The sequence below is a fragment of the Gymnodraco acuticeps genome, unplaced genomic scaffold, assembly GCF_902827175.1.
Source record: "Gymnodraco acuticeps unplaced genomic scaffold, fGymAcu1.1, whole genome shotgun sequence".
In the NCBI taxonomy this organism is placed as follows: Eukaryota; Metazoa; Chordata; class Actinopteri; order Perciformes; family Bathydraconidae; genus Gymnodraco; species Gymnodraco acuticeps.
In genome coordinates this window covers 41,136-53,448 of record NW_022991255.1, presented here as the reverse complement: position 1 = coordinate 53,448, position 12,313 = coordinate 41,136, and the positions used below count along the sequence as shown (strand labels likewise).

Genomic DNA, 12,313 nt, shown 5'->3' with positions numbered 1-12,313 from the left:
AGCATTTAAAAAAAGCACCCACACTGTTGATCAGACTTGATCCAAGAGTGTTTCGAAACACAGTTAACTAAACACCACTGCACACTCCAAGAGTAATCTCACTGAAACTAACATTACAAGAGAACAGACCCTGTAACAGTGGTGTAAAGTAGCTAAGTAGATATACTCAAGTCATTCTAAGATACTTGTAGTACCAGTCCTTTGCAGTTTATAGAGCTAAATCCGTGCTATTAACCGTGACAGCGGTATATATCTGCTCACCTCACACACAAACAGGGCGAGCAGCGCGCAGACCGGGAGCCAGCCGGGACCCGTGTTCCGGTCCATCCTGCAGGGACCATTTCCTCCACAACTGAACCAACACCGCCCCCGGTAACCTGTCCTCTAATGCTGACAACAAGCTGACACCCTCACTCAAACACTCAGACACACACTGACCGAGCGGAACTGAACTCCAGACAGACAGCACGCGCTGGAGCTAAAAATGACGAGCTGCTGTGGGGGGCAGTCTCTCTCTCTCTCTCTCTCTCTCTCTCTCTCTCTCTCTCTCTCTCTCTCTCTCTCTCTCTCTCTCTCTCTCTCTCTCTCTCTCTCTCTCTCTCTCTCTCACACGCACGCACGCACGCACTCGCATATGCACACACACGCACAGGATCACACACAGTGGGTAAGTGATACCAATGTCTCTGCAAATAATCCATTTATATAAGTGGTGACGCCAGAGGTATGACAGTAGGAGTAGCCTATGTGTCTGTTGGCAGATATGTAATATAGTTATAGATAATATGACACACTATAGTGTTGGAAAGCCCTGCAGTCCTTGATGGGGCTCAAATGGATCAAGGTGTTATTACCACCGCACTTTCTGTTATCTCTTTTTTTATTCCCAAACTCTCCGACCATGTTAAAGGATCATGGGTAAATGTTGCTGCTTCAGGACAAAAAACCCCCTGTGCTCACAGTTGGATCTGCTAATATTTACTGCATATGTTACACTTATGGATTGTGAACATCTGACACGAGGCTCTGGAAACAACAGCAGTGGAAGTCAACATCCTGGCACACCGAGCAGAGACTGAGATAAGCAGGGCGAGCCCGTGATCTCTGATAGGCCATGGGACCCTGATTGTTGTTCCTGGCGACCTCTCACACACACATGATTCACCTCAAACTGATCGTATCATCAAAACTGTAGTGTGCCTCTTGAGGCTCACAGGCCTCAGCTGCTTCTCCACTCAGACCATGGATGTTAAAGATAGTAACACATATTCAGATCCCATGAACAACTGTGTAACAACAGCATTTACTTTGTCTAAATGAAACAAGAGGACATTTAGAGTAAATGTCTACAGTCCTGATATGTTTCTTACAGCCTGCAACATGATCAGACAACACACTAAATGTTTCAATTCTTAAAACTTGATCAGTCATTGTCCAGTAGAGGGGGCACCAGCTCGGACATACAGAACACATGTTCGCAAGCAGAGCGTTCATGGCAGAGATATCCTGATTTGAGTCCCATTAACACACAGGGACCGCATATCATCTGTCCCATCACTCATAGTACGAAGCTGTTGGCCTTTATTTCAGTCATGTTTGTTTGAAAGAGGCTCGTCTCTTTTGGTTACAACAGAGGTTTGAAATAGTTCATTATTTCAGCACCAGGAGCTGTTCCTCAGCCTCACAGCATCGATATACTCGCTCTTCAAATGGGTTTGATATTTAAGGCATTTTGATGAATCAGAACTGACAGCATGTATGTAGTTTCCACATGGTCACCACTATACACAGCTCACTGTTCATGCAACGTTACAATTATTTTAACCAAGGACTGGATTGACATTGTAGTTCAAGTTTTTAAAAACCCACAACACAATATCTTCAATCCTGGAGACACCCTTCCACTCTGCTGAGATATATGCTTTATTCTGTAGCCTTTTTTTAAATGAGAAGAGTGTGTGTGTGTGTGTGTGTGTGTGTGTGTGTGTGTGTGTGTGTGTGTGTGTGTGTGTGTGTGTGTGTGTGTGTGTGTGTGTGTGTGTGTGTGTGTGTGTGTGTGTGTGTGTGTGTGTGTGTGTGTGTGTGTGTGTGTGTTAGGAGTTTCCCTGTGTTTGGCAGGAAGTGATAAGCAGGGAGGGAAATGGTTATGTGTGATGATGGCCAGATAACTCCACATCACGAGGACGGTGTTCAGCAGCACAACTCTTTCCTGTTCTTCAGACAAAACATGAAACCAACTCCACAAAACGTCACTAACAAATGTATAGTGAGGTCATTATAAAGGACCGAAGCATCAGAGGAACAGTCCGACTTTCTGAGGACTGATATGGATTTTAATTGTGTTATTTTTAATCCAGTAAACGTTGTTTAGTCTGGCTCGGCACACAGACATAGCTCTATCAAACTTCACAGCTGTGTGATCACATCCAGGATGTTTGGCCTGTTATGAAAAATGTATTAATGAAATAAAAAATGACAATATCAACCCTGAATTTTACTGTCTTCATTTCTGGTTTTCAGCATATTCACAACAACCATTGTTAAGAACTCAAACCCAGAGAAAGAACAGCCTACATGCGGCTTTTGTGTCTCAGGAGCTGGAGCGATCATCAAATAACCGAGAGGCGTAAGGTCAATCTGAGTGTGTGAATAAGAGGCAAACTGTAAAACTGACTGATTCAGTGTATTGACGTGTGAGTCCCATACTGAGGACTAAACATCAGGGTATCTCTGTGAGATATCCAGCATCAGATACTTCATTATATTCATCCATCAAGCCTGATGAAACCAATCATATCAATTCAACTGCTCCAAGGACTTAAAAACTTTGATGACCTTACATTTTTTTATGTTAAACACGGACAAAACTGAAGTTATTGTACGCCCTACGAAACAAATGATCTAAGGATATACTAACTATGGATGGCATTAATTTGGCCTCCAGTGAGACTGTAAGGAATCTTGGTGTTATATTTGATCAGGATTTATCCTTTAACGCCCACATAAAATCAATTTCAAGGACCGCCTACTTCCATCTACGTAACATTGCAAAAATCAGGCATATCTTGCCTCAAAACGATGCAGAGAAACTAGTCCATGCATTTGTTACTTCAAGGCTGGATTATTGTAACTCTTTATTATCAGAGTGTACCAAGAAGTCAGTCAAGTCGCTTCAGCTGATTCAAAATGCTGCAGCTCGTGTACTAACCAGAGTTAGGAAAAGGGACCACATTACTCCTGTTCTGGCTGCCTTACACTGGCTCCCTATAGAACACAGGATAGAATTTAAAATTCTTCATCTCGCCTACAAAGCCCTTAATGGGCAGGCGCCATCTTAAAGAGCTCATTATACCCTACTGACTGTCCTACTAGGGCAGTGGTTCTCAAACATTTCTGTCAGGCCCCCCCTTTGGAGAAAAAAAAAAGTTGGGCCCCCCCAACACAAATAGTCACGTAATGGGCCAAGTTAACATTTTTATTAAAATACATCAATATGAACGTGAGCATTCCTTTGCTAGAACAGTGATAATAAAACAATACTCCATACGTCTGTGTGGTCAAACAAATAAATACATAATACAATTGTGCAATCCCTTTGCTAGAACAATAAGTTATTATACTTTGCCACTTTGCAATCTGTGCAAAAAAATGAAAAGAAAGAAAATTCTGATATTTGGCAAAAAAGTGTGTCTTCTCACATTAGTGGCTGCAATGAGCCTGTTTGGCACTGCACATTTCTTCAGAACGGGGTTGCAGGCTCAGTGGCGGTGCCAGAGATTTATTTTGGGGGTGCTGTGGGGTAGCTTGATGTTTCATAGAGGGTGCTCAAACATTTAGGGTTTCCCATTAATGTACCGGGCGCTACAGTTGAATGTTCTACTGCAACACTCCCCACACAAATACACAGTGTACCCGCGACTGTTACAATGAAGGCTCGATATCAGCTCACGGCATATAGGTGTAAGCAGGGGTCAAGTGCTATTTTTATAAGTGGGGAGTGGACCTCACATAGGGGGGTCTGGGGGCAAGCTCCCCCTGGAGGTTTTTTTTTTAAATATTGAAGTTAAAAGCATCAATCTGGTGCACTTTGAGAGCAAAATGAAGAGATCTATGGATACCTCTCAACACCCAGATGAAACAGAACTGTAAACAGATTTACTTTTTCTTTATGGATATTTTACAAATCACCCTTTTAAACGTTATTCTTTTTTTACTGTCATAGTATTTGAAACCTGTTTTTCATTTATTCTCTTATTTTTTTATAACTATAATGATCCTATAAACGTGTCAGGGTTTCCCACACATAGACTATACTTGGGCGGGCCGCCCAGGTATATTAACGGCCACCCAAGTATATTTCGCGACCCATTTAGTTTTTTTGTTGTTTTTATTAGTTTTTTTATTCGTCCGTGACCACGACGCCATCTGCGATCGAGTAACTTGTGGACAATGATCCCTCGTGCTACGCCTCCTGTACCCAGTCCCGGACTGTCCATCGGGAGGACCAGGGGGTTTCTCGATGGCCAAGCCTGTTAAGTGGTCTGCCTCACACAGGGTGACTGGCTGTCTACATGATGTGGGTCTGCCTCACACAGGGTGACTGGCTGTCTACATGATGTGGTCTGCCTCACACAGGGTGACTGGCTGTCTACATGATGTGGTCTGCCTCACACAGGGTGACTGGCTGTCTACATGATGTGGTCTGCCTCACACAGGGTGACTGGCTGTCTACATGATGTGGTCCTGCCTCAGGGACTTACATGATGTGGCCTGCCTCACACGGGAGACTGAATGGACTGTCTACATGATGTGGTCTGCCTCACACAGGGGTGGCTGGCTGTCTCATGAGTGGGCTCTGCCTCATCACACAGGGTGACTGGCTGTCCTACATGATGTGGTCTGCCTCACACAGGGATGACTGCCTAGTCTACATGATGTGGCTCTGCCTCACCAGGGTGACTGCTGTCTACATGATGTGGTCTGCCTCACACAGTGGAGACTGGCTTGTCTACATGATGTGGTCCTGCCTCACACAGGGGACTGGCTGTCTACATGAAGTGGTCTGCCTCACACAGGGTGACTGGTGTCTACATGATGTGGTCGGCCTCACACAGGGTGACTGGCTGTCTACATGATGTGGTCTGCCTCACAGGTGACTGGCTGTCTACATGATGGTCTGCCTCACACAGGGTGACTGGCTGTCTACATGATGTGGTCTGCCTCACACAGGGGACTGGACTGTCTACATGAAGTGGTCTGCCTCACAGGGTGACTGGCTGTCTACATGATGTGGTCTGCCTCACACAGGGTGACTGGCTGTCTACATGATGTGTCTGCCTCTCACAGGGGTGACTGGCTGTCTACATGATGTGGTCTGCCTCACACAGGGTGACTGGCTGTCTACATGATGTGGTCTGCCTCACACAGGTGACTGGCTGTCTACATGATGTGGTCTGCTCACACAGGGTGACTGGCTGTCTACATGATGTGGTCTGCCTCACACAGTGTGACTGGCTGTCTACATGATGTGGTCTGCCTCACACAGGGTGACTGGCTGTCTACATGATGTGGTCTGCCTCACACAGGGGACTGGCTGTCTACATGATGTGGTCTGCCTCACACAGGGTGACTGGGTCCAAATTGATGTAGTCTGCCTCACACAGGGTGACTGGCTGTCTACATGATGTGGTCTGCCTCACACAGGGGAGACTGGCTGTACATGATGTGGTCTGCCTTCACACCGGGTGACTGGCTGTCTACATGATGTGGTCTGCCTCACACAGGGTGACTGGCTGTCTACATGATGTGGTCTGCCTCACACAGGGTGACTGGCTGTTCTACATGATGTGGTCTGCCTCACACAGGGTGACTGGCTGCTACATGATGTGGTTCTGCCTCACACAGGGGGACTGGCTGTCTACATGATGTGGTCTGCCTCACACAGGGTGACTGGCTGTCTACATGATGTGGTCTGCCTCACACAGGGTGACTGGCTGTCTACATGATGTGGTCTGCCTCACACAGGGTGACTGGCTGTCTACATGATGTGGTCTGCCTCCACACAGGGGTGACTGGCTGTCTACATGATGTGGTCTGCCTCACACAGGTGACTGGCTTGTCTACATGATGTGGGCCTGCCTCACACCAGGTGACTGGCTGTCTACATGATGTGGCTGCCTCACACAGGGGGACTGGCTGTCTACATGATGGGTCTGCTTCACACAGGGTGACTGGCTGTCTACATGATGTGGTCTGCCTCCACACAGGATGACTGGGCTTGTCTCACAGGGTGACTGGCTGTCTACATGATGTGGTCTGCCTCACACAGGGTGACTGGCTGTCTACATGATGTGGTCTGCCTCACACAGGGGGACTGGCTGGTCTACATGATGTGGTCTGCCTTCACACAGGGTGACTGCTGTCTACATGATGTGGTCTGCCTCACACAGGGTGACTGGCTGTCTACATGATGTGGTCTGCCTCACACAGGGTGACTGGCTGTCTACATGATGTGGTCTGCCTCACACAGGGTGACTGGCTGTCTACATGATGTGGTCTGGCCTCACACAGGGGTGACTGGCTGTCTACATGATGTGGTCTGCCTCACACAGGGTGACTGGCTGTCTACATGATGTGGTCTGCCTCACACAGGGTGACTGGCTGTCTACATGATGTGGTCTGCCTCACACAGGGTGACTGGCTGTCTACATGATGTGGTCTGCCTCACACAGGGGGACTGGCTGTCTACATGATGTGGTCTGCCTCACACAGGGTGACTGGCTGTCTACATGATGTGGTCTGCCTCACACAGGGTGACTGGCTTGTCTACATGATGTGGTCCTGCCTTCACACAGGGTGACTGGCTGTCTACATGATGTGGCCTGCCTCACACAGGGTGACTGGCTGTCTACATGATGTGGTCTGCCTTCACACAGGGTGACTGGCTGTCTACATGATGTGGTCTGCCTCCACAGGGTGACTGGCCAGGGTGACTGGCTGTCTACATGATGTGGTCTGCCTCACACAGGGTGACTGGCTGTCTACATGATGTGGTCTGCCTCACACAGGGTAACTGGCTGTCTACATGATGTGGTCTGCCTCACACAGGGTGACTGGCTGTCTACATGATGTGGGCTGCCGACATGGCCACTGTCATACAGATCATAAATCAAAGCCCTTGATTGGTCTCTTTGTGTCATTCAAGCTCGGGATAACCTCAGCTCAGGTGAGGTAAAGCACTCTCTGAGTGTTTAGATAGTTAACTTAGTCTAAGTTCTCAGTGGGTCTCAAAACGGTTTGGTCACCATTTATATAAACACATATTTCCATTTGAGGGTGTCAGTGTTTTTTCATATTGGATATGTTATTGGTTATGGCCCTGATTTTATGATTATTGAAAGAGAGAGCACACCTTTATCTATTTATTATAGATAAAGTAAGAAATCATTCCAATGTGTACTATAGGACAGTACAATAACAGTTTAAAAGGGGAGTGATCAGTAAAATATGCATAAAGAAAAAGAAAGAATGCTAACTAGGTAACATAAGATAAGAATAAACAAGTTTAAATGATTTGTTTTTGGTTGTGATCATATTCTAAAGATGTTTGGATTATTGAAAAATATACAGCTGAGTGTTGAGAGCTGTATCCATAAATTCATGTTGTGCTCAAAGTGCACCAGATTGATGCATTTAACTTCAACATTTTAAAAAACATCTTCATGCATGCCGGTGCATGCCCCCGGACCCCCCTAGAGGAGGCGAGGAGGGGTTATTCCCTATCTTTATTCAAGAGCGTGGTATTTAAATTTGAGAGCATACTTTATTGATTTATTTCCCTCAAACCCTGTCCTCGCACTCAAATAGTGCCTGCTTGCGCTTAGATTTGCTCTGCTTCTGCTCAAACTGTATGCTTGCACTCAGATATATTGCTGCTTACAGATTTCCTGTGTTCCAGTTTAAAACCTTCTCCTCGCACTCAGGCTGTTTCTGTGCGCTCGTGAAATGTCTGCTCTCAGATTTATTCTGTGCTCGCTCGAAACTTTTGTGCAACAATCCTGTCAAAATCCCTCAACCAATAGGAGGCCAGGTGTCCTTGCGGGTGCGTTCGCTTTACTTATTACAGCGTCCCGTAAGGGCGGTTACATACAACTTTTTTTGTTGGGGGGGGGGGGGGGGTAAGCACAGCTAGTATATGTTTATAAAACGGACAAGTCAAATCAAGCAATCTGATGTTTCTTAGCCGTGATATAATGAGCGTATATCCCGGGTATAATTGTAGTTACTTTTCACAAGTCAGTATCCCTCCGCGTCTGAGAGCCGTTACAACTGTTACATTACGTCCGTCACGAAACTAACTAACAAAGCTTAAGATGGAAACATTTAAGGTTAACTTCGACCTCCGGGATGGCCTTACTATGGAGGAGTGGATTGGGAAGTGCCTATCTCCAGAAACAAAAGCACCTAAACGACGACATTGCTGTCTGTCTTAATATGCAGTGGCGGCGGGTCATTACCCCACCTAGTGTCAGAAGAAAGTATTACAAATAATGATTACAAAAAAATACTAAAAAATAAATAAAAAAACATATAAAACATATTTTAAGGTCATGTTTAATAATCTGATTCGTCTGTACATTTCTGTCTGTGTTCTTCTAATTAGTGTCTAGAGTGCCGTTTTGAGCTGTTTAGAGCCATGTGGGACAAAACCCGATCCTGCCCCTCCCTCTCACAGTCTAAGTGAACGGTGATTGTAAAAACTACACTGCGCATGCTCAGAGTATTTTTCTATTTAATGTGTGTGGCAAAAAAATAATGACCGTAGGGGCATAGTGCTCCCATCCCCACCATACGTCATCTCACATAATTCAGAATTGATTGGCTGTAAGTACTCACGTGTGCAGTGCTGCGAAACGTCACGTGTAGTTTGAAGAGGAGACGAGAGAGCAGCATATAGCTAACATCACCAGCGATTAAAAGAAGTAAAAAACTGAAAGAAAATGAATGAAGTTGACCATTTACTGGAGCACACATTTGAGACACTTAGTCTCGGAGAGAAACTGGAGGTAAAGCGCCTCGGTGCCCACCATCCACCGGATTTCCAAATGGTCCAGACTGCGGGCAAAGTTAAACGTGGGTTTAACGCTGAGTGGTTTGCTAAAAAGAAATGGCTAACGGCGCATCCAGAAGAATTCCCTCTTTTGCTTTCCTTGCCTGCTTTTTGGTGAAGATCAAGGTACTTGGTCGAGGACAGGTTACAAGGACTTAAAGCATCTTTCGGAGAGGACAATGAAGCATGAGAGCAGTAACAGTCATTTGGAAAATGCCGTAAAATTGGGATTACTTGGAAGGGTGAATGTTGCAGCTCAGATTGACAGCGCCTACAGACGCGGCATTGATTCTCATAATAGGAAGGTGGAAGAAACAGGTACGTGCTTGGTCGGATCATCACCTGTATTAAACTGTGTTGGAAATGTGAGACAGCACTGCGGGGCCACAACGAGTCGGCGGACTCTCTGAATCCAGGGATATTCAGGTCAATTTTCGAGACAATGTGTGAGGGCGATTCCAGGCTTCAACGGCACTACGAAGCTCAGCTTGTTTTCAAAGGGACATCAAGCACCATACAGAATGAACTCTTGGACTGCATGTATGATGTGTACAGGGAGGAAATAGCCAAGCAAGTGGACAACACATCATTTGTTGCCGTTCAGGCCGACGAGACAACCGATGTCTCCTGTAAATCGCAAATGGTGATTGTGCTGCGATACATTATGCCTGACCTCACAGTTACAGAGCGTTTTTTGGAGTTTGTGGAAGTAAAGGACAAAACTGGTGTAGGTCTCTCTAACAGCATCAAGGCTGTTCTGGAACCCCTGAAGCTGAAAGAAAAGCTAATCGCTCAGACCTATGACGGGGCGGCCGTCATGAGCGGTAACGTGCGCGGGGTACAGACGGTGATGAAGGAGACGTACCCAAACGCTCAGTTTGTTCACTGCTACGCCCACCAACTGAACCTGACCCTGCAGCAACTGTGTTCAGCAAGGATGAGCATCCTGAAGGTGTTTTTTGCAGATCTAACTGCTTTTTCCACTTTTTTCTCCGGTGCTCCAAAACGTGTTGCAGCTCTTGCAGAGGCAACACAGAGACGCATCCCACGGCCACCGGCTGTGAGATGGAACTTTAAAAGCAGAACTGTGAACGCGGTTTGGGAGACCTGAGATGCACTACTTCAGTGTATGGAGCATATACGCGCACAACCAGGATGGGATGCGGTCACCATAAGTGAGGCATACGGCCTGTCAAAGAAACTGCGGGACCGAGCATTTATGCAGCTCCTGGAGTTTTTTTCGTTGCTTATGCCAGAAGTGGATGTTCTATACAACACTCTGCAAAAACGAAGCATCGATGCACCTGGGATCAACAGCGCGCTCTGCCGTTTCAAGGAAAATGTTCAGAAAATGAGGCAGAAAACTGATGCATTGGCCGCCACTGCTCATGATGGAACAGACGAGCCAGGCCGACGAGTCAGCAGCACAGCGCCGGTGATGAAGGAGGCTTGTGACACAGTCATCTCACAGGTGGAACAGAGGTTCTCACAGAGTGACCATTTGATCGCTGCAAAGCTTGTTGACAGCTCATTCTTCCCACAGCATGTCCTGTCATTTCCTACACCTGAGCTTGACTGCGCCGTGAAACTGTGGCCTGCGTTGGGAAACAAGGAGAAGTTGAAGTCTGAGCTGACCACGCTCTACCGCCACAGTGAGCTTCACACTGGAAACACTGCCCTGTCTCTGTTGAAATCCATTCACGAGAACAACTTGGAGGAAACGTTTGCTGAGACTGTTATTTTGGTCAAAATAATAGTGACAACTCCGATGACGACATCCGAGTCAGAGAGGAACTTTTCCACCCTCAAAAGGATAAAGACTTTCACTCGCAACACCATGCGACAGCCGCGACTTAACGCATTGGCCATGCTTTCAATTGAAAGCCAGTTGATCCAGCAACTACAGGACTTCATCCCCAAAGTGATAGACACATTCTGTCAGAGGAAGGACCGCCGTGCCGCTTTTCTTTTCAAGTGAGCCTTCAGCTTTGGTAAGTTCATTTATGTCATATATTTTGTTGATCTTCTGTGTTTTGCCTCTGCTGGATCGATTGATATTGTGACCTCGATGATGAGTGTCTGTGTTTTCCTTATATTTACAGTCTATGGTGTTTTAATGCTAAAGCATTACGGTTGTTGTTATTGTTAAGAATTACTTTGTGATGGTGACCTTTACTCCATGTATGAAGGTGCATTACTATGACATCCCCACGCTGTGTACGTAAATGTATGCGCTCACAGTGTTGCTCCTGTGGTCTTCAGTATGTAATTTGACACTCCCCCTCTCTCTCTCCTCCCCCCCTCTCTCTGTCCCCCCTCTCTCTCTCCTCCCTCTCTCTGCCTCCCCCCTCTCTCTCTCTCTCTCTCTCCCCCGACCTCTTTCTGCCCCCCCAGTTTTGTACACCTAGAAACGCCACTGTTAATATGTTCGCTAGTTGTTATTGTTGTTGCACTATGTTTTGTGCAGAAGGCAACGGAGGGACGAATTTATTTTATTCCCGGGCTGATTTTTAGTCCCAGTCCGCCACTGAACGTAGCAATTATGTAAAGTGCTGGTATATATATACTAACTGTGCTTCCCACCCCCCCCCCCCCCCCCCCCCCCCCAACTGTGCTTCCCACCCCCCCCCCCCCCCCCCCCCCCTAAACCAAAGAGTAACCGCCCTTACGGGACGCTGTAATAAGTAAAGCGAACGCACCCGCAAGGACACCTGGCCTCCTATTGGTTGAGGGATTTTGACAGGATTGTTGCACAAAAGTTTCGAGCGAGCACAGAATAAATCTGAGAGCAGACATTTCACGAGCGCACAGAAACAGCCTGAGTGCGAGGAGAAGGTTTTAAACTGGAACACAGGAAATCTGTAAGCAGCAATATATCTGAGTGCAAGCATACAGTTTGAGCAGAAGCAGAGCAAATCTAAGCGCAAGCAGGCACTATTTGAGTGCGAGGACAGGGTTTGAGGGAAATAAATCAATAAAGTATGCTCTCAAATTTAAATACCACGCTCTTGAATAAAGATAGGGAATAACCCCCAGAGGTGAGGCCCGTCCACCCCCAAATAAAGCAGGTTAAAATAATTAAATTGCATACATCTTCTTTTAGTAAACACTGCAAACGTGTCCCACAGACCCAAACAGCACGCAAAGGTTAAAGATCAGCATATCATAATGTTAAAATGTGCTAAATATATACACTGCAACAAC

At 46.4% G+C, this 12,313-nt stretch overlaps 1 protein-coding gene across 1 annotated transcript in view; it reads right to left on the bottom strand.

Annotated features, from left to right (window-relative positions):
• si:ch211-51a6.2 (neurotrypsin) overlaps nucleotides 1-508 on the bottom strand; it is a 72,032-nt gene extending 71,524 nt beyond the window's left edge. The window contains 1 exon segment of the mRNA XM_034239721.1: nucleotides 262-508. Within this exon segment, the coding sequence (XP_034095612.1) occupies nucleotides 262-327 (66 nt within the window). The 5' untranslated portion in view covers nucleotides 328-508.
• Nucleotides 509-12,313: the final 11,805 nt, after the last annotated feature.